The sequence below is a fragment of the Pipistrellus kuhlii genome, unplaced genomic scaffold, assembly GCF_014108245.1.
Source record: "Pipistrellus kuhlii isolate mPipKuh1 unplaced genomic scaffold, mPipKuh1.p scaffold_m20_p_15, whole genome shotgun sequence".
Classification (NCBI taxonomy): domain Eukaryota; kingdom Metazoa; phylum Chordata; class Mammalia; order Chiroptera; family Vespertilionidae; genus Pipistrellus; species Pipistrellus kuhlii.
Window position 1 is genome coordinate 41,697,709 of NW_023425460.1, and position 20,001 is coordinate 41,717,709.

The 20,001-nt window shown below is 42.2% G+C and overlaps 1 protein-coding gene across 1 annotated transcript; it reads left to right on the top strand.

The window, feature by feature from the left end:
* Positions 1-1,020: 1,020 nt before the first annotated feature.
* On the top strand, positions 1,021-14,739 carry LOC118719518 (pancreatic lipase). Its single transcript, XM_036439176.2, has 13 exons — positions 1,021-1,106; positions 1,255-1,300; positions 2,384-2,538; positions 3,467-3,589; positions 4,737-4,871; positions 5,607-5,718; positions 6,960-7,079; positions 7,196-7,315; positions 8,134-8,252; positions 9,971-10,100; positions 11,145-11,253; positions 12,178-12,342; positions 14,617-14,739. Exons 2-13 carry the CDS (start codon positions 1,255-1,257, stop codon positions 14,678-14,680), a joined length of 1,398 nt encoding a protein of 465 aa, XP_036295069.1. The 5' UTR covers positions 1,021-1,106; the 3' UTR covers positions 14,681-14,739.
* The last annotated feature ends 5,262 nt before the right edge of the window (positions 14,740-20,001 follow it).

Genomic DNA, 20,001 nt, shown 5'->3' on the forward strand with positions numbered 1-20,001 from the left:
CACAGTTCTTTACTGAGAGGTTGTATAGGCAGTTCATACTATAGTAATAAGTTGTGTTTTTCAATTCTCATTCCCTCATTTGTTTGTTCATTCATTCAACAGGGTTATGTTAAGGGTCTGGTATGTACTATCCATAGAATTCTTTCTTGTGCCTTCTGTCCTGATTTTAACATTTCCCTTGCCCAACTTCCTTCATAGGCAAATAATTCTATTACTTTTTATTTCTACACCTGTAAACTTTGTCAGGGAATTGAATTATTGGACCATTTTTGACTTACAAAGGTGGCAACTTCAAAGGATTCAGCTGGTATCTCTGACGCTGTCACACGGAATGGCACCAATCGCTTAAAATGATGGTATCCCATCACCATCTTTTAAAAATTTATTTTAACCAATCTGTCACCCACTGATATCCCGGTTCTTTTCCCTCAAATACTTCTCTTTCAGATTAGTTTTCCCAAACCATTTTTTCCAAGTTGAATTTATTTTTCTGTCATTCATAATGTTATTAGATGGTGGGGTCACTGACTTCACCTCTGTGCTCTTAGAAGTATCTTCAATTCCTTTTGTCAGCTCATTTATTCTTTTCCCTACGTTATCATTGAGAAAGAAGCTAGGTCTATGGACTCTTAAATTAAAATATCAAGTGCTTTCCTAAGAGGAATGAACTCCCTTGAAGAATTGCCTCTATTTCACTGTTTTTGAGGGGAAGGCAAGGTTAAACAAAAACTGCCTGAGCTGGTAAGCTTTCGCATTTGTTTTCAAGATCGTTGCTATCAAATCTATGGAAACAATTTAGTTTCGCACATGCCCACCGCTGTGCACAGAGACTGTAAACTTAAAAAGAGACAGGCTGGGGTCTTGGCCATCAAGACATTACGGTGATCCTGAGCATATATTCAGACTGGGAGAGAATTGCTCAGATCTACCCTTTTCCCATCTTCCCACAGGTACCATGGAAAACTTTACTTACTCTATCAACTTTGGTTTGTTTATGATTAAGTCTAGAAATGCATCCTTGGAACTGCTCAGAAAGATAAGGCTTGCCTATAAAAGGAGCTCTTGGTGCTATCTCGTTGTGCGCGGGGCCTGACGGAACTGCCACGGTGAGTTGGGAGCATGTTTTCCAAGCCTAATTTATTAGTATTTCCCTATCTTCTCCTCCCGCCCCCAAAGGTCTAACCGAACTTGAATTATGCCAATCTTTTGAAAACTAATTGATCCCAATTCACTCAAACTTTTAACTTTGTTTAGATGTTTCTAATCTGGACACTTTCGCTGCTGCTGGGAACAGTAGTAGGTAAGTTAATATATTTAATATAGTGCTAGTTTTTTCAGGAAGGGTTATAATGGCTGAATTCAAGCCACAATGGGGACAAGGAATAAAGCAAGAAAGGTGCATGGTCAAGAGCACAGGCACCCGGAGGAAGATTGCCAGACAAAAGCTCAGGCACCCCCTGAAATTTGAATTTCTGATAAACAACAAATATGTGATAGTTCTCCTTAAAAAAACACATTCATCATTTATCTGATACTCTAACTTGGTTTTTTTATTTGCTAAATTCAGCAACCTTAGCTTGGGGTCATATGGGGTTTAAACCCTGGTTTCAGCTGCCCCAAGTGTATTTCCCTGAGCAAACTCTTAACTTCTCTGAGCCTCACTATCGTTATCTGTGAAATGGGCATATTCTACCACCCCTCTCATAGTATCACTGTGAGACTGAGGTAACGTAAGTCACATAAGCCATCGTGCCCGGCGCCTGGTGTATAGTGATACTTCGAGAATACAGCCCCCACAAGCTACTGTCCACCTAGGCTTTGTCTTCCTCACAAACCCTTCCTTTGTGTTGCTCTGTGGGGTAATATTTAAGCCTAGAGTTGAGTCAAACCCTGGATTTTCTGCTTGTTTGTTTGTGAGCAGCTTCTTCATCATGGAATCCAGGGTGCCCCTTTACCATGGGCCAGGGACCTACATGCTCAGCCACTCACAGATATGAAGTGTGGGCCTTGGCAGGAAATGAGCTTTCCGCCCAAAGCCCAAAGCCAGAAGAGAGCCTCACCTCCTCTACCAGGGCCTGCGGGCACCCATGGCTCGAGAAAGACCCCTGAGTTGAGAGACTAAAGGGGACCCCACACAGCCCTGTACAAAGAGATGAGGGGAGTTCGAGGTCCCACGTGGTAGAAATGGGGAGCAGTGCCTACCGTTAGCTTGGCCCTTGTCTATTGACACGGTTTTGTGACTGTGGATAGCAAGCTGCTTGGGGATGAGGAGGGAGACAATGTACCACAAAATATAACTTCACTCATCCTTTGCCATAGAGACCATTCAAAAAGAACATTCTGATTAAACTAATATCCTTGAAACGCTCCTGGGTGATTGCAGGGAAAGAAATCTGCTTCCAAAGACTCGGCTGCTTCAGCGATGAAGCCCCCTGGGCTGGGATTGTGGAAAGACCCCTCAAAATACTGCCCTGGGGCCCCAAAGAGGTCAACACCCGCTTCCTCCTGTACACCAATGAGAACCCCAACTCCTTCCAGGTACGCATGCCCGTCGCTTTCAGAGCTCAGTGCCCTCCACTGTCTGTGACAAGGACACTGAGCGTTAAGTCTCTAAAGGGAATGAGTCAGTGAATGGACATCTTGGCAGATTCTTCTGAGCTTAAGTATTATTTTATGTAACTTCGTTTTGAGAAGGTCCAGCACCTTGACAATGTTGTCATCCTACCTCTCTGGTACCATTTAATAAATCATTTAAGTGTAGACATACAGCGTGTCCCCAAAAATGTGTACATATTTAACAGCTGATAGCTCAATTTTGAAAATGAAATGTATTTTAATAAACACAGCCTTTACAATTATTTAAAGTGTGTGTATACATTTGTGAGGATAATATATTTATGTATAAAATCTTTCAATATTATACATATTCTATACTCTTCCAAGATTTTTTTTAATCTTTACCCAAGGATATGCTTAGGAAGAGGAAGAGAAAGAAAGAGAGAGAGAGAGAGAGAGAGAGAGAGAGAGAGAGAGAGAGAGAGAGAGAGAGAGAGGAGATCAAAGCCCCAACCCAGATTTGTGCTCTGACCAGGAATTGAACCGGCAACCTTTTGGTGCATGAGACGAAGCTCCAACCAACTGAGCCACACCCGCCAGGCTCTTCCAACCTATTGTACACATATAAAACCCAGGCGCACACAAACTCTTTCACTGCATGGAGGTGAGACCTCTGCCTCTTGTACTTTAGTAGACGCATCCCAAGTCGAACAACTAAAAAAAAAAAAAAGTTGTAACTTGGAAAGCAGCAACTTGGTGATGGTTGCAGATGGCGTAGTTGAAATGGGAGAACCATCACTCACAGGCTCCCACGCTCAGGCCATCTTTTCCTGCCACCTCCCTTTACTTACAAAGAGTTCTGTGAAGTCTGTGAGAGGCTTGACATTAAACACTTTTCTCCCCCAAACAGGAAGTCATTGCAGATCCATCAACTATTGGAGCCTCCAACTTCAAAACGGACAGGAAAACCCGCTTCATTATTCATGGATTCATAGACAAGGGAGAAGAAAACTGGCTGGCCAACATGTGCAGGGTGAGTCCGGGTCCTCTCTCCAGGGAAGATTGTTGGCGTGATCACTGACCATGGGGAAGGCACAGCCCCAGCCAATCAGAACAAACGCTGGCCATCGTGACACTGGATGAGCCTCTGACCCTGCTGGCCTGGGGTGTCCAGGGGAGGTCCCGGAGGTGGAAGGGGTAGAGAGGGCCGGGCACTGTCAGGGCAGCAAAGTTGGCAGGCGTTGGGAAGCTTTGAGTAGCAGTTATTCAATAAAGAATACGGAGATATTTCAGAATTTAGCAACACACGTTGCCATACTGATACAATAGCTTTCAATGTTTCCAGTAGGTCTTCATTGCTATATGAGGAGCTGACAGAACTTATTAAGCCCAAAAGAATGATTTTTCCCTTGCTACTCTGTGATCTCCAATGGTAGCAATATCTAGGAAGACTGTGCAGCTTTTCATTTCCAGCTTCTGTTGTTGCCATGTATTGTGATCCAATGTGATCCTTTCATTTATCTTTGGCTGTGTGCCCTGTGAAAATGAAGGGTTAAAAAAAAAAGTCAGGAAATCAGACAGAACAGAATTTCCTAGGAATGGCTAAGTAGCTGCTCAAGGGACATTATACAAGAGAATGCATTTGTCTAAAAGCTTTGGTTAGTTTTTCCATTGTGGACAAGCTTGCTCATTTACCTTCAACATATTTACTATTTAAGGGGGTCCTAACATGGCTTTTCATTCATTTATTCATTCATTCAGTAAGTCTTTATTGAGCACCTACTATGTGCCAGGAACTTTCAGAGCACTGGAGATTCAGCAGTGAACAAGAAAGACTATGTCCTGCCATCTCTTCTGGTAAAGAACGATGTAGTCTTATGACATCATAGACCTCTAATGACACAACCCACTGTACCACAGTTCATATATTTCCCCCTGAATCAGTTGACTATGCAACTGTTGCAGTAGAAATCCCAAGAATCCAGTTCCCATTATGGTCAACACTCTAGTTTGGAGTCAGTGTTAAACTTTGAAAGGGAATCTACAGACTAGCTGTCTGTTGTGCTAATTGCTTTGGGGTTATAAGCAAGCATGATATGGTCAATCTAGTCCTCACAGGTACTCATTGGAAATTGGTAGATTCTGAATCGTTTACCCATGTATTGTGTCTCTTCCACCAGAACATGTTTCAGGTGGAAAGCGTGAACTGCATTTGCGTGGATTGGAAAAGTGGCTCCAGAACGGCCTACACACAGGCCTCTCAGAACATCCGGATTGTGGGGGCAGAGGTGGCATACTTTGTCGAAGTCCTTCAGGTAACTTCTATGTAAAAACCCACCCATACGGCTCTCTGGATTCCCTTCCAAAGGACAGCAAAAAACGCTGTAGGTGTGACCATTACGGGAGACATTTCTCTGTTGAGGTTGGCTTTCCTCTTGGTTGGAAAAAAAAAAAAAAAAAAAAAAAAAAAAAAAAAGACCAGATTGGGCTGCATCAATATGCCTACTGAGATCAATAAATTTTTTTTTATGTGATATTCAAGCAACCAGTTAGGTTGTTCCTACTGGACTCCCCTAGTATGTCTCTTAATTGTACCAGTTATTAAACCAAGTTGACATGGTAATGGCAGCCTCAAGATTAAACTAGTTTTTAAAAAAATATATTTAAGAGAAGCACAATGATTACAAGCTAACCTGATTTGTTAACTAAAAACAAAGATGTTAAAGTTGAGCGTGCCTAAATAATTGCTTTCATTATTATTTTTTGATCCAAATACATACTTTACTGACTCTGGGTAACAATTCTTCATGTCCATTAAAAGGTCTCTCTCTTTTGGAAAACAGCAAAAGAGAGCCCTACTTCCACCAGTTTAAATGTTAAGCCCATCACCACTTTCTATTATATTTTAAAAAATATATATAAATTAATTGCTTTGAAGGGGGGTGTGTGTCTTCTTACAACTCAGGTTTTCAGAGGCTCCCCTTCTGTATCCATCTTGAATTCCGAATTCTGAATTTGAAAACATTCTAACAACGTTTTCTTCCCAACAGTCGGCATTTGGGTACTCGCCTTCCAATGTCCACATCATTGGCCACAGCCTGGGTTCCCATGCGGCCGGAGAGGCAGGGAGGAGGATCAACGGGACGGTTGGACGGATCACAGGTTAGTCAAAACAGTAAAAGCTGCCTACATGGTGTCCAGAAGGATGGAAATGTGTTTTTTTTCCGTAGGAGACAGGTTTTGCCATTTTCTGAATTGAGCCACATGATCCATGTCTGCTGAGCCCTTATGGATTTTTATGGTTATGGTCTTCGGCTTACAGAGTTCTGTTTAACAAGTAAATACTGCATGTGGCAAAAATGTGAATTAAAAGCATGAAGAGGTCTTATTCATATCTAATTCCCCTTTTTTAAGCACTCACAAATGGCAAGTTTCAGGAAAATAGGAGAAATAGCATAATTTATAGATTAAAGAGTAAATAGAATTCAACCCAAAGAGCTCAAAAATGTATCATGAATTCTATTCTGCTTCAATGGCAGTTGATAATGAGCCCAATTGTCATCAACCACATCCCAAGAGCTGAGTGGGGAGGGCAGGTGGTCCGATGGCCCTGGGCTACCCGCTCTGCCTGCTGCTGATTAAATGATATGACTTTACAGATCTCAGGCTCCTTGCATTTGGCCAATGGGGTCCCATGTTGGATACCCAGGTCCTATATCAAACCTGTATATTTATAAGGAAGACTTCGCTGTCCTGAATCTGAGAGCTGACTCTTTCTAGAAGCAGCCACTGTCCTCCTCTACCCACCCCCCAGTTTCTTCTTAATACTTTGGAGAAGTTGGTTACGTTTGGTTTGGTGGATGCATCTGGAACGTCTATCATTGATTTGCTGGAGAGAACATTCTTTCCCATAGTCTGTAAATGTATACGAGAGCCTACTCAGCTGGGCGCTGTGCGAAGCTGTGGTCCTGGTGGTCTCGAGGGACGCTAGAGTATGGGGGGGCCTGGCTTAGCCGTCAGCAACTTTTAGGAGGCCAGTGTTCCCCAGAGTCTGGCTCTTCCCTTATAACTTCTGCTAGGGATTAGGGTGATTAGCCCATAGTCACCCCAATACATTTAACGTGAAAAGAAAATTAAAAAGAACAGTGATGGGGATTGTCTTAGTGACTTAGGTATTCATAAGTGAAGCAAAATTCCATGGTTTGAGGAAAATCCGCTTTAATGTGAATAGTAAGTGAGACACAGATTTCCCTTCAAGACATGGTAAGGTAGGAAAGAACAAGCTCCACTCTTTCATGCCTAACTCATAATGACCGCCAAGGCTTGCAATCAGGTCTGTGACAAATGAACACAGTGAATGCGCAGGTGTGCTGATAGACCAGTCACACATCTTGTTTCTTTAGGTTTGGACCCAGCTGAGCCTTGCTTTGAGGGGACACCCGAGTTAGTCCGACTGGACCCCAGTGATGCCCAGTTTGTGGATGTCATTCACACAGACGCTGCCCCCATAATCCCCAACATGGGTGAGTTCCTTAACTCATCTTCCCAGAATGGTTTTTGAGTCCATACGTTAGTGTGCTTCAGAGGGTTTTCAATTCCTGCATTAACACCATTTTTCCCATACTGCGAAATCCCTCAGGATTTGGCATGAGCCAGACTGCGGGACACCTGGATTTCTTTCCGAATGGAGGGATAGACATGCCTGGATGCCAGAAGAACATCCTCTCTCAGATTGTGGACATTGATGGGATCTGGGAAGGTAAAACCATTGTGTGCATGAGAGGTTTTTCTTGGGGGAAGATTTGTGTTGTTGTCGTCGTTGTTTTTGCTAAACGTGCTGAGTATGCTGACACTGTACAGAACTCACATTTTCTATGACAAAGGACTTTTCATTGTATCCCCAAGATAGGGGGTTTTTCATTGGGGGAAGTGGCATGAGGGGAGACTGTGAGAAAGAAAATGTATTTGTAGTCAACTTTCCAAGGTTCGAATTCAGGAAATGCAATTACTAAGTTATACTTATATCAATATGGGCTAATCTTTTTTTATTTTAATATGTTTTATTGATTTTGTACAGAGAGGAAGGGAGACAGATAGAGAGTTAGAAACATCGATGAGAGAGAGTCATTGATCAGCTGCCTCTTGCACATCCCCCACTGGGGATATGCCCGTAACCAAGGTACATGCCCTTGACCAGAATCAAACCCGGGACCCTCCAGTCCCCAAGCCGAGGTTCTATCCATTGAGCCAAACCGGTCTCGGCGATATGGGCTAATCTTTTCCTTCTAAAGTTATTTTTCCTTTTTTTAAAAAACAAAAACAAAAACCTATTTTTCTATTTCCAAAAATTTCTATTTTTCATTAGCTATGGCCTAACTATTAGCATCTCGAACAGTAGTTAACTTCTAATTTCATTAGGTATCATAAATGCAGTTCAAAAATGATCTTGTCCTGTGACCACCATGAGTTTACACTAATTAGAGAAACCTATAAAGCAACTTAACTCCATTCGGATCATGACATCAACTTGCAAGGATAAAATCTGTCACTGATGTGTAATCCTGTCTGATTTCAAAGGCTCCCGTGACTTTTTTGCCTGTAATCACCTGAGAAGCTACAAGTATTACTCCGACAGCATCGTCAACCCTGACGGTTTCACTGGCTTCCCCTGTGCTTCGTACAGCTCTTTCACTTCAGTGAGTAGACTCCACCTGGCCCCTAAGGGATCCTGTGAGCATCATTTCTCATGGCTGCTGTGTTTCACTGTCCTTAACACGCATCCAGATGTCGCTCTATGACTGCCAATTACCGAACCCTTTAGTCCTTCAGATTTCTTTTCATGGTGAACTTTAAGGTACTGGAGAACTTTCGAGAAATGGGCTTGTCTACTGAAATGTCTCATGTCTGCCTTGCTCTCTCATTTCTGCACATGTCAGGTAAATGCTCAATCTAGTTTTGGAAATGATTCTAGGTTAGAAAAAAAATAGTCTGTGGAAATCTGGGTGTGTGGTTACAGGATGCTGATGAGCATGGTAACCTTGTTTTAAATGCTAACTTTATAAAACTTTGTAATAACTAGAGGCCTGATGCATGAAATTCATGCAAGGTGCTCAGCCCTAGCAGCTCTGGCTGCCTCGACCAGACCCCAGCAGCAAGCTAACCTACTGGTCAGAGCGTCTGCCCCCTGGTGGTCACTGTGCATCATAGTGACTGGTTAAATGGTTGAATGGTCTGCCACTTAGCATTAGGCTTTTAATTTATAGAATAGTCTCCATCTTGCAGATTTCTCAGCCTTTCTTTCCAAGCTGGCAGTGGCCAGGTGATCATGGTGGTGGTGGTCAGCATGTGTTGGGCAGAGGGAGAACTTGGGGGTCCTCCTTATTGATGGGCTCATGGCAAATGTCTGCTGGTGAATTCTGGGGACATCTACTCTTCTGACTCAGGCCATGCCCTCAGAGAGCTTTGTCGACTCCTCCTGGCTGGCTCAGTGCTGGCTGGCTCAGTTAGCATCTGCTGGATGCAGGCCCTCTACTCAGCCCAGTCCATTGATCTGGGATGGAGCAGCCTTGCCCTCCTATAGTGGGAACTGCTGTTTTTCCTTCCCATTCTGTTCCTTCCTTTCCCTCTTTTCTTCCCACAATTCCTTGGCCCACAGTTTCTATATGATATCCATCTTTTCTAGACCCCAACCTATTGCTAAGTTTTACAACCAACTGGGCCATTTTCTCTCCACTCGGAGAGAATTCTGAGATCTGTATTCTCTCTCTCTCTCTCTCTCTCTCTCTCTCTCTCTCTCTCTCTCTCTTTCTCTCTCTCTTTCTCCCTCTCTCTCTTAATTAAGGTTTTAAATATGTGTCCCTATTCCCCCATTGCCCCTCACCCTCCACTCATGCCCTCAACCCCCTGGTGTCTGTGTCCAATGTGAGATCTCAATTCTTTACCCTTTGATATGCTAAGTGGGAGCTAAAGGAATTGAGGAAAACGAACTTTTGAGCTTCTGTCCTCCTATTGGGTCCTAGTTTGGGAATCAAAAGCAGCTTATCACCTCTTTCTCTGTCCCTTGCAAACTTTCTAAAATAAATTCCAACCACCTGCAGGCAGATGAATGTGTTGGGGCCCTGGGAGCAAGAGGAAAAATATTAAAATATGTAAATGTAAATATAGACATAAATTCTCTTTTGTGTGATTTTTGTATTCTTGTTCGTTTTGTGCTATTTAACAGTGAAGCTGCTGACTCGCCATTGTAAATAATGAGATGCATTTTTAACCTTTGCTGAGATACTATTAAAGTTCTCTTTTACCACCAGAACAGAATTGGTTTTAGAATATTGGAATTGTAACAACACATGGGACAAAGCTGATGCGCTATTACAAGAAAGAGCATTCTCATCCATCACTTGTTTATTTTCCCCAGAACAAGTGCTTCCCCTGTCCATCTGAAGGCTGCCCACAGATGGGACATTATGCTGACAGATATGCTGGGAAAACAAAGGGAGTAGGCCAGACATTTTATCTCAACACTGGTGACGCCAGCAATTTTTCCCGTAAGTCTCTAGTTGATTTGCCTTACAACTCTTAATGCTGTGTATTTTATCATGCCCAGGGAAAATGCTCAAACTTGCTTTTTTGTACAGAAGTTTTAAACTCCCCTTCCCAACGTGGAAAAAATAATCAACTGCTGTGCTCAGCGTATTTAGATAGAACAACAGAACTATAAGTGAAACAAAAAATTCTTCCTAGTTGATCCAGGAGGCTGCTTCTAGCCCAGACCTTCGCATTCAGTCAAAAGTTTCACTGAGCAGAAGTTGGAGGTTTTGTAAAAAGAGAAAAGTAATCCAGGCGAGAGATGGCAAGGTTGTGGGAACTGAAAGTAATGGGCAGGTTCAAGATATTTATACTTAGGGCTGGGACTTAGAGGACTTGTGGATGGTGAAGTGTGGAGACAGACTCCAGGTTTCTCTTCTAGCTAATAAAGGAAGAGCACTCTTAGGTTAGGAATTAAACTAGCTGCATTGTAAAAACTAAAACCAAATTTTATCCACTCCCACCCCCCTCCACAATAGCCCAGGCTAGCTCAAAATGATAAAAACCAATAGTTTACTATTGACTAGTTCCATAAATTGGTTACCACAAATTAATACATGTTCAATGGCAATGGAAAGTTGAATTGTAGAGTTTTTCAAATAACTGTCTAATAGACAAAGAAAGAGATAACAATACTATAAAATGTGATCTATAAAAATGAAGTAAACTGATGAAAATGTCATATTTTCTACTGTGTTTTAACATAAAGTCCTTTTAACACTTAAGGATACATTGTTAGGTTAAAGAAATTGGAAGTAAGAGATTTTGCCTGTTCCCTTGTCTTGAAATTTATTGACTTTGGAAAGCATGTATGGTCTTCCTCTCCCTCAGTGCCTATCCTCTGAACGGCTAGATAAAGGAATGTCAGTGGCCATGAGAAGAACTACCAACACATGTATAAGTTACCCAGAGTGCAGCAGCAGGGAATTCAACTTAGCCTGTTTTCAGTGTCTTCTCTGCAAGCTGACCTTTTGCATTCCGCCCCCTCCCTCCGCCCCACACAGGTTGGAGGTACAAGGTAACTGTTATTCTGTCTGGAAAGAAGGTCAGAGGACACGTGCTAGTGTCTTTGTTTGGCGACAAAGGAAACTCTAAGCAGTACGAAGTTTTCAAGTGAGTAAAATATAGCTCTAAGCTTCTTTTTTTTTTAAAATATATTTTATTGTTTTTGTACAGAGAGGAAGGGAGAGAGATAGAGAGCTAGAAACATCGATGAGAGAGAGTCATCGATCAGCTGCCTCTTACACACCCCCCACTGGGGATATGCCCGCAACCAAGGTACATGCCCTTGACCAGAGTCGAACCCAGGTCCCTTCAGTCCCCAAGCCGATGCTCTATCCATTGAGCCAAACCGGTTTTGGCAGCTCTAAGCTTCTTAAGTGGTGGAATATCCTGCGCATTCAATGTATGTGATGGATATAAGAGTCGACCTATTACTATATGAGCATAAGCTACTGCCACCCTTCATAAAAAGGAAGAGGTGATTTCACCCTTGCACCTTAATACATTTCAGAATTTTGTTTCTAATTTTTCTCCCTGCTATTTCCTGAGAAAACCCCTGATGTTTGCTTGGATGAGTGGCATCTGGTTTATAATCAGTAAATAATAATTCTGCCCACAAAACAACTGAGGAAAAATGATATAATGATGCCATCATTTATTATATTGTAAGAGGATTAATGACTTACCCATGTTTGAAGTTTTATTAGTAGTAAGAATGACTTTAGAGTAATATGAGTTATCGATGGCAGACAAACACTGAGCATACATGTATGAACTTATTTAATACATTAGAATGACAAATGTTCCTCTATAGGATAGGGGAGGTTGGGGGAGGTCAATGGGGGAAAAAATAGATATATACTAGTATTTGTAATACTTTAAACAATAAAATAATTTTTTTTAAAGAATAAAAAATGTACCATCAGTTTTTGTACTAGAGATACATTGCAAGCTGGTTTTAGAAATACATCTATTTATGTATATGTATATTTATGTAAATTCATGTATGTTTTTACTAACTTTTTAATTTCCAAGGGGCGTTCTCCGACCATCTGGTATTCATTCCAATGAATTTGATTCAGATGTGGATGTTGGAGAATTGCAGATGGTTAAATTTGTTTGGTACAACAACATAATCAACCCAACTCTACCCAAAGTGGGAGCATCCCAGGTCATGGTGGAAAGAAATGATGGGAAAGTGTAAGTAATAAAAATCCAAAGAGATTGATCACATTTATAGTTCTATGCCCAGTGGAAGTTGACTTTAAGTTAAATTTCTTGTGATGGTTCTCCTACATCCCACCCACACCTGCTTCCTCATACTTCTTGTACTTTAGGATAAAGTCTAGAACTTTAGGGAAACAACTTTGATAAATTTGTAGGTGAGTGTTGTGTTATCTAACACAAGTAGTGTTAGATTGAAAATCTGGTTTCATGATTTAAGGTGAGAAACTTGATGTTATTCAGCTACTGTGCCTTGTGTTATGTGTGTGCTTAACATGTGTATCCTCCCCAAATGTCCTGGATTCACTAAATTGCCACTGAAATGATCAGGAAAACATTTAATTTATTAAGGAATACAAATAGGCTGTTCTGGATCATTAGCCCTCTTACTGGAGACAAAGGTCAGTCTTTGGTTCTAACCAAGACTAAAGTGTGTGTGAACCAAGAGATATTTAGCAGAGTAAAACACCAGAAAAAGTGAGCTGATGATGTTGATGATCAGCACAAAACCAATATTAGCCCAGTGATTTGAATATAAAGCCAAATTCTGAGCACTGTGTTATGCTTCTTTTGTCAACATGTCCCCCAGTCCTCATAAAACCCAATGAGGGGGCTTTTGCCTCTGGCAAAGATAGAATAATAGTGACCGGATACACCTTCCCAACTGGAAAACAACCAAAAATTCAGGCAAAAATATATAAAATAACAGTTTCTAGGCATTGAACATCAGGCAACAAAGAAAAATTATCCCTGAGACACAAGAAATAAATAAGTTTTATTTTATTACAATTGTTTTAGATAGAAACATATATTTAAAGAATTTTTCAAACTTGGTGAAACTATAAACCAATAGGTCTAAGTGATATAACAAGAAACATGAAGAAAACTAACCAACACACATCAATATCAAATTGCTCAAAACTAGTCATAAAGAGAAAAATCTTGAAAGCTTCCAGAAGAAAAATATGCATTACATATAGAGAAATCAGGATAATAATTACAACAAATTTCTCATCAGAAATGCAAGTGAGAAGACAGTGAAACAACATCTTTAAAGTACTGAAAGGGGAAAAAAAACAAAAAAAACACACAAAAAAAACACCTGTTAACCTAAAATTCTATACCCACAAAAAATACCTTTCAAAGATAAAGATGAAATAAAGACTTTTCAGATATGCCAAAACTAAAAGAATTTATTCCCAGCAGGTCAACATTAAAAATGTTAAAAGAAGGTCTTCAGGTTGAGGGAAATAAACCAGTTGGAAAAGACAAAAGAGTGCATACATCTTTCATTTCAACTCCTGGTAAAATTCTATACAATTGAAATGAGTCCATAGTGAAGGCAGATCAGTGGTTGCCTGGGGAGGGGAGAAGATGAAAAGGGATGGGAAAGAAAGATTCCAAAGGAGCAGAAGAAAAACGGAGAGATGATAACTTTGATATCTATGTTTAGTCTCTTGATTGTGGTGATGGGAGGTAGTTACTATTATTATCCCCATTTTACAGCTAATTAAATAAGGGCTTGGTGCCAGAATTCGTATGCAGGAAATTTTGACTCCAACATATTCTTAACTACTATAAAACAAATTCAGTTCACCTTTATTCATATATATAGATATTGTGTGCCCTTCATTCCCTTGTCAATATTAATTTTTAAGTTTTAATTTGCCATTTGTGAGTTGCCAGCCATTAGACCACAAGGGAGGAGATGAAGATGAAGAGAAAAGAGCATTTCTGAGGACTTTCATGTACCAGAAAATTTATAGTTATGCTTATATATTAAAGAAAATTAGCCCCTAAGCATCCTAAGCATTGTTCAATCTTAATCAGCACAATTAGTCATTTCAGGTCAGTTCCTGAATTAAAGTAGAAGTACATAGCCAGTGTAACACCAGAGCCGTAGAATTTTTCCTTTGGCTGGTTTTTTGTCATGCTATTGACCTTACTCTTCCTCAGTTGTGTTGGTTGACAATGGTGCCATGTGTTTAGTAGGTGTTTTTAGCATGTGATCAGTGAGTCTTCCCTGTCCTTCGAGGTGTCCAGTGCCACCTCCTCTCTCTGCTGTTGAACAGCCATGAAACAAAATTGGAAAGGAGAATCCAGTCCTTTATACAAAAGGGAGGTCTTCCCTCCACCAATGTCTGGTCTCAACATTGGGTGTGCTGGAGAGGAGAGCAAAGTGTACCCTCATGCTCAACATACCAACTGTGGGCCACATGGAGTTGACTTTTCATTGTTTTCTCTCCGCAGGTACAATTTCTGTAGTGAAGCAACTGTGAGGGAAGATGTTCTGCTCACTCTCACTCCATGTTAGGAGCCTGCTGACATCTGACCACTAAATCTTATTACTAATAAAATCTGTTGGTGAAGCAATACAGTCCTTTCTTTGTCATCATGAGTCTATTTTCCCAATGAAACTTTTGGATATGGCGATTAAACCCCAAAGTTTGGAGTTAGTCTGAAGAATCAAAAACGATGGTTGAATTTTGCTATATACGATGCGGCATTGAGCTTAGGAATATTGTTTACTTGATACTGACATATTGTCCATTACTACTATGACTGATGTCAGTCTGATTTCTTAAGGCAGATGTCCAGGTAGAAAATTACCCCCTGTTGGTGGGTATTAGAATACAGTGCAAATTAACAAAATGTTAGTGTTAGGAAAGAATACACCCTTACTGGTGAACTGGTGCTGTGTTCCCAAGAATGGTGACAGTGAGTACAATGTCAGCTGCTCTCTCTGAATCCCAGGCCTGGCTGAGCTGGGTTCCTGTATTGGTTAGCCACTGGTGCATAACAAGCCACCACCAAACTCAGTAGCAGTAAGTATATGTTAGTTATCTCTAGGTTAGTTGGGTGCTTCTGGTCTTGGCAGGATTCACTCATGTGTCTGTGGTCACAATGTGTTGTGTCCACAGTGCTGGTAATCTTGGCTGGGTCTCTCGCATACGTGGAGGTCAACTGGCTTTGAGCTGGTCAAGTGGTTACTGTGATCACATTTGATGACCGAATTAAGGCATCCATCTAGCCAAAGGCATCCTATATAATAAAAGTCTAATATGCAAATCAACCAAACGGCAGAACGACTGGCCGCTATGACATGCACTGACCACCAGAGGAGAGACATTCAATGCAGGAGCTGCCCCCAGCCTGCAGGCCCCATGCAGGTGACAGAGGGGGCTCCCCCCATCCTCTGATCACCCTGCCAGTCGCCCCTCAGATCGGCCACGATCGCTGGCCAGGCCTAAGGACCCTGCCTGTGAATGAATTCTGTGCACCGGACCTCTAGTAAGGAAATAAACATCTGTTGTTGATGAAAGGAGCTGCAAGACCACAATGCATAGGGTGTGGATATTTAGCGAAAGTGTGGAGAACTGTGACCATTTTTCTCAATCCACCTATCACCATCTCTAACCTGGTTCTCCATCCTGGGAAGCCGGAGGCTAGGGAAGAAATAGGTCAGATGTTGGAAGGGTTTTTATAGCGATGGGTCAGCCCAGGCCCCAGTCTCTGATGTTCTTACACTGCGTTTTCCTCACTGCTGTCATCAGAAGTGAGGGCACCTTTTTGATTCACTGACCTTTGACTTTCTCCGTGAAGGCATGCTTCTTATCAAACAACTACTGGCAATGAATGGAGAGTTGCTTCTTCTTATCTTAAAACAGCACAACAGTCCTGATCAGATTTTTCTGGTCAGGAAAGCCAGTCTCCCAGTCATCATCCACTCTTTTATTTTTTTAATTTTGTTACATTTATTGCAGTGACATTGGTTAATGAAATTATATAGGCTTCAAGTGTACAATCATCTGCATATTGCAATATGTGTTCACCACCCAAAGTCAAGTTCCTCCTGTCACCACATATTTGACCCTTTTTATCCTCCTCTACCTCCCCTCCACCACCCTTCCCCTCTGGTAACCACCATACCCTTGTTGTCCATGTCTATGAGTTTTTGTTTGTTCAGTTATTGTTTGCAGTTTTATATCCCATATGTAAGTGAAAACATACAGCACTTGTTTTTTTCCATCTAACTTCAGTTAGCATGATATTCTCAATATTGTTCACTCTTGCTAAGTCATGTGAGTCACCTCTTCATTATTTCAATGTGTAACAATCACAGTACTTTTAAAGAAATCCCCTCCTCACCAGCACTGAGCCACCAACTGTGCACTTTTGTACAGATTTAGTGGAGTCAGCGGACGTAAAATTGCTATTGTCTCACTGTGGAGCCACACCCTTCTTATAGTGGCTGCCCATTCACAACTTTAGCTCCATCTTTGGGTGCACAGAGGTGGGCCTCAGCCTGGCCTGCCCAACAGGAGCCATTCCCCATTGCTAACTAATTCAGGGACAGCTCCTGACCTGGCCAGGCCCATCACCTGGTAATTAATTAAGAATTCTGAGCTGAGATACACAGCCACAGGGTCCCGGCAGCAGAATCAGGTCCAAGGCAGCGGGGATCTGAGGAGGACTGAGGCCTCCAGGGTGGCCCCATTTCTTGGGCTTCCCTGGGTCTCACGGTTCAACAAATTCATGGATTCCACGGGATTCCCCAATATTTGTTCAATAAATCCCCCCCCCTCTCTCTTTTTTTTAAAATGTAGCTAACCAGAATTGATTTCTGTTGCTTACAACCCATAGACCCATAACATGCCTCTAAAATCTTACCTGTTTAAATAGCTCATGGTCTGTACTTCACTGTTGTTTCAGGGAATGAGGGGGTGGAGAGAATAATAATGGAGAGAATAGCCAACATATATAGAAACATGTGAAATGAACAGATCTTTTGTCCCTGAAATTCAACTTTAGGAGTTTATCCCACAAATATCCATGTGGAAAGTGACAGATGTATAAGAATATTCACTAGGGCATTGTTTTTAATAGTAAAATATTGGAAACAAACAAATGCTCATCAACAGAAAACACACCAGCTCTTATGGTGGTTTCAACCATGGCACCCCAACAGATAGGGTCCTTCCCTTGGGTTGGCCATGGAGCCCACAGATGAACTTGGCAGTGAGGTGAGCTAAAAGGGAAAAAGGCACAGGGGACAGATTACATATAATTATTTCTCCTAAATCTATTCAGATGTTCATATTCTTCCTGCTTCTCTGAAAAATAACATCTCTTTTTCCCCTTCCTTCTTAAAACTGTGTCCTCTCATCTTTCTCTGCCCTGAAATTCACTGAGAAGAAGGGGGCAATGCCCACGAACCCCATTCATGGCACATTCATTCTTTCATTAACTCATAACCAGTCAGTGCCAAGCACAGTGCCAGCAGCTGGGGTCCAGCTGTGGCCAAAACAGATGAGGTCTCTGTCCTCATGGAATTGCATTCTAGGTGGGAAAAGCATGACTGTAAATACAGAAGCAGGTAAATAAGGTAGGTAAAGATACCTTGTCATGAGGAATCTAAAAAAAGCGAACAAGTTGCTGGGGTCAAGTGGGGAGGCTGACAGTGGAGAATCTTCAGGGGTGGTCAAAGATGGCCTCACTGAAGAGGTAACCTTAAAGCCAGGTTTGAACGACAAGAAGGAGCCAGCCCAATGGAGGTTCAGGGAAGAGTTTCAGGCCATGGGAATAGTAAGCACAAAGGCCCCGAGGTGGGAAAGGACCAGGCATGTTGGATGAAAGCCAACATGTGTGGAGGGCAAAGTGGAAGCAGGAAGAAAAGAGGTCTGAGAGGCAGTCAGGGCCATCTGACGTCTCTTACAGACTCATTTACCTATTTACTCACTAGGGCAGTGGTCGGCAAACTGCAGCTGGCGAGCCACATGCGGCTCTTTGGCCCCTTGAGTTTTTAGCAAAGGCCAGCTTAAGAGAACCCTAATTAAGTGAATAACTACCTATATAGTTTCAGTTTAAAAAATTTGGCTCTCAAAAGAAATTTCAATTGTTGTACTGTTGATATTTGGCTCTGTTGACTAATGAGTTTGCCGACCACTGCACTAGATTATCATGATTCTCCTCTGGGGCCAACACTGCCTGTCTAAGGAAAGCATAAAGGCCCCTGATGTCACCAGCCTGTGTCAAGCGCTCCCACCCCTCCTAGGCCACCCGAACAGACTTCCAGAGCATAAATGCTTCATCACTTCGGTCAACCAGATGGCTCAAGTCTGGCAATTCAGCAGGAAATTTGTTTTCTGTTTCAACTTATTCTATGTATTATAGCTAATCTTCCCATTCTATGTGGCTGACACTCAACAGGCCTTGTTGATAACTTGCCCCAAATAACTGACTAGCCAACAGTTCCTTCCTTCACTCGGTACAGACTGAATTCAAATCCCATCTCATCACTCATGATCTTTGTGGCTTTGGAGACAGTTTAATCTCTCTGTTCCTCAGTTTCCACATATGCAAAGAGAGACAAATAGTGGCGCCTACTTCATGGGGTTGCTGTAAGACTTAAATTCGGGAACGTGTGAAAGTGCTTGCCTGTATGCTCTAAGCCTTAATAGCTGTTGCTGACTATTCTTCGTTATTCTGGGAGAAGTCCTCTCTGTCTTCTTAACAGGGGAGCCTCTCTAACTGCCCTCCCCCCACCCACCCCAGTGTTCTGGTTTCTCTGGAGAAGGGTGAACTTTGACACAGAGGCATATTTAACTTGGGGAGGTAGAGGGCACCAGCGGTGTTTGCCACAAGAAGGCTTATCAGCCTGCTGTGTGAACTGGCCAGGCTGCTCACAGATGCACGTCTGTGGGTAACTCATGACGGCCTCCCAGAGGCCGGATCTTACAGGACGGGGGGTGTAAACTTCAGAGGACCTGGGGAAAGCCAGCAGATGTGACCGTGTCTGGTGACACGGGCTTTAGAGGCTCCCCAGCCCAGCTATTCAAAATCCAGTGGCCCTGGCCGGTGTAGCTCAATTGGTTGAGCATTGTCCTGTGCACCCAAAGGTTGCAGGTTTGATCCCAGTCAGGCACATGCCTGGCTGCAGGTTCAATCCCCAGTGGGGAGCATGCAGGAGGCATGGAATCACTGTTCAGATCTCACATTCATGTTTCTCTCCCTTCCTTCCTTTCTCTCTAAAAAATATATGCTTTAAAAATTACAGTAAGATAATAGAATAATTGTTGCTATTTTTTTAAATATATTTTTATTCATTTCAGAGAGGGAGGGAAAGGGGGAGAGAGAGATAATTCAATGATGAGAGAGAATCATTGATCAGCTGTCTCCTGCATGCCCTACACTGGGGATCAAGTCTGCAACCCAGACATGTGCCCTGACTGAGAACCGAATGGTGACTTCCTGATTTTTAGGTTGACCCTCAACCACTGAGCCATGCCAGCTGGGCTGCCATTGTTTTAAACTACTATGTTTTAAGTTGGTTCATTACAACGAAGTAGATAACTGGGACCGGTAGTTCATGGGGAATTATGGCCAGAGGCTATTGTGGGGGCTGTTGAATCTATCCCCAAAGCTCATTCCAGACTGCCAGAGACAGAGACAAGACAAAGACAGAGAGGCAGAGAATAAGGTGTCTCTTAGTCAAACACTCGCGTGTACATTCACGTATGTGAGGGCACATCCATCTGTTCTCAGTGGGAAACGCTACCCTCCAGTTTGCTGCTGGGATCTCATTGGAACTAGCATTCTACTCAGTGATGAGACAGAAAATCAGAAAGTGGGGCT

Coding starts and splice junctions, on each gene's coding strand:
- LOC118719518 (XM_036439176.2), top strand. CDS start 1,255: ATGTTTCTAATCTGGACACTTTCGCTGCTGCTGGGAACAGTAGTAG. Junction 4,872..5,606: donor ACTTTGTCGAAGTCCTTCAG/GTAACTTCTATG, acceptor TCTTCCCAACAG/TCGGCATTTGGGTACTCGCC. Junction 10,101..11,144: donor TGACGCCAGCAATTTTTCCC/GTAAGTCTCTAG, acceptor CGCCCCACACAG/GTTGGAGGTACAAGGTAACT.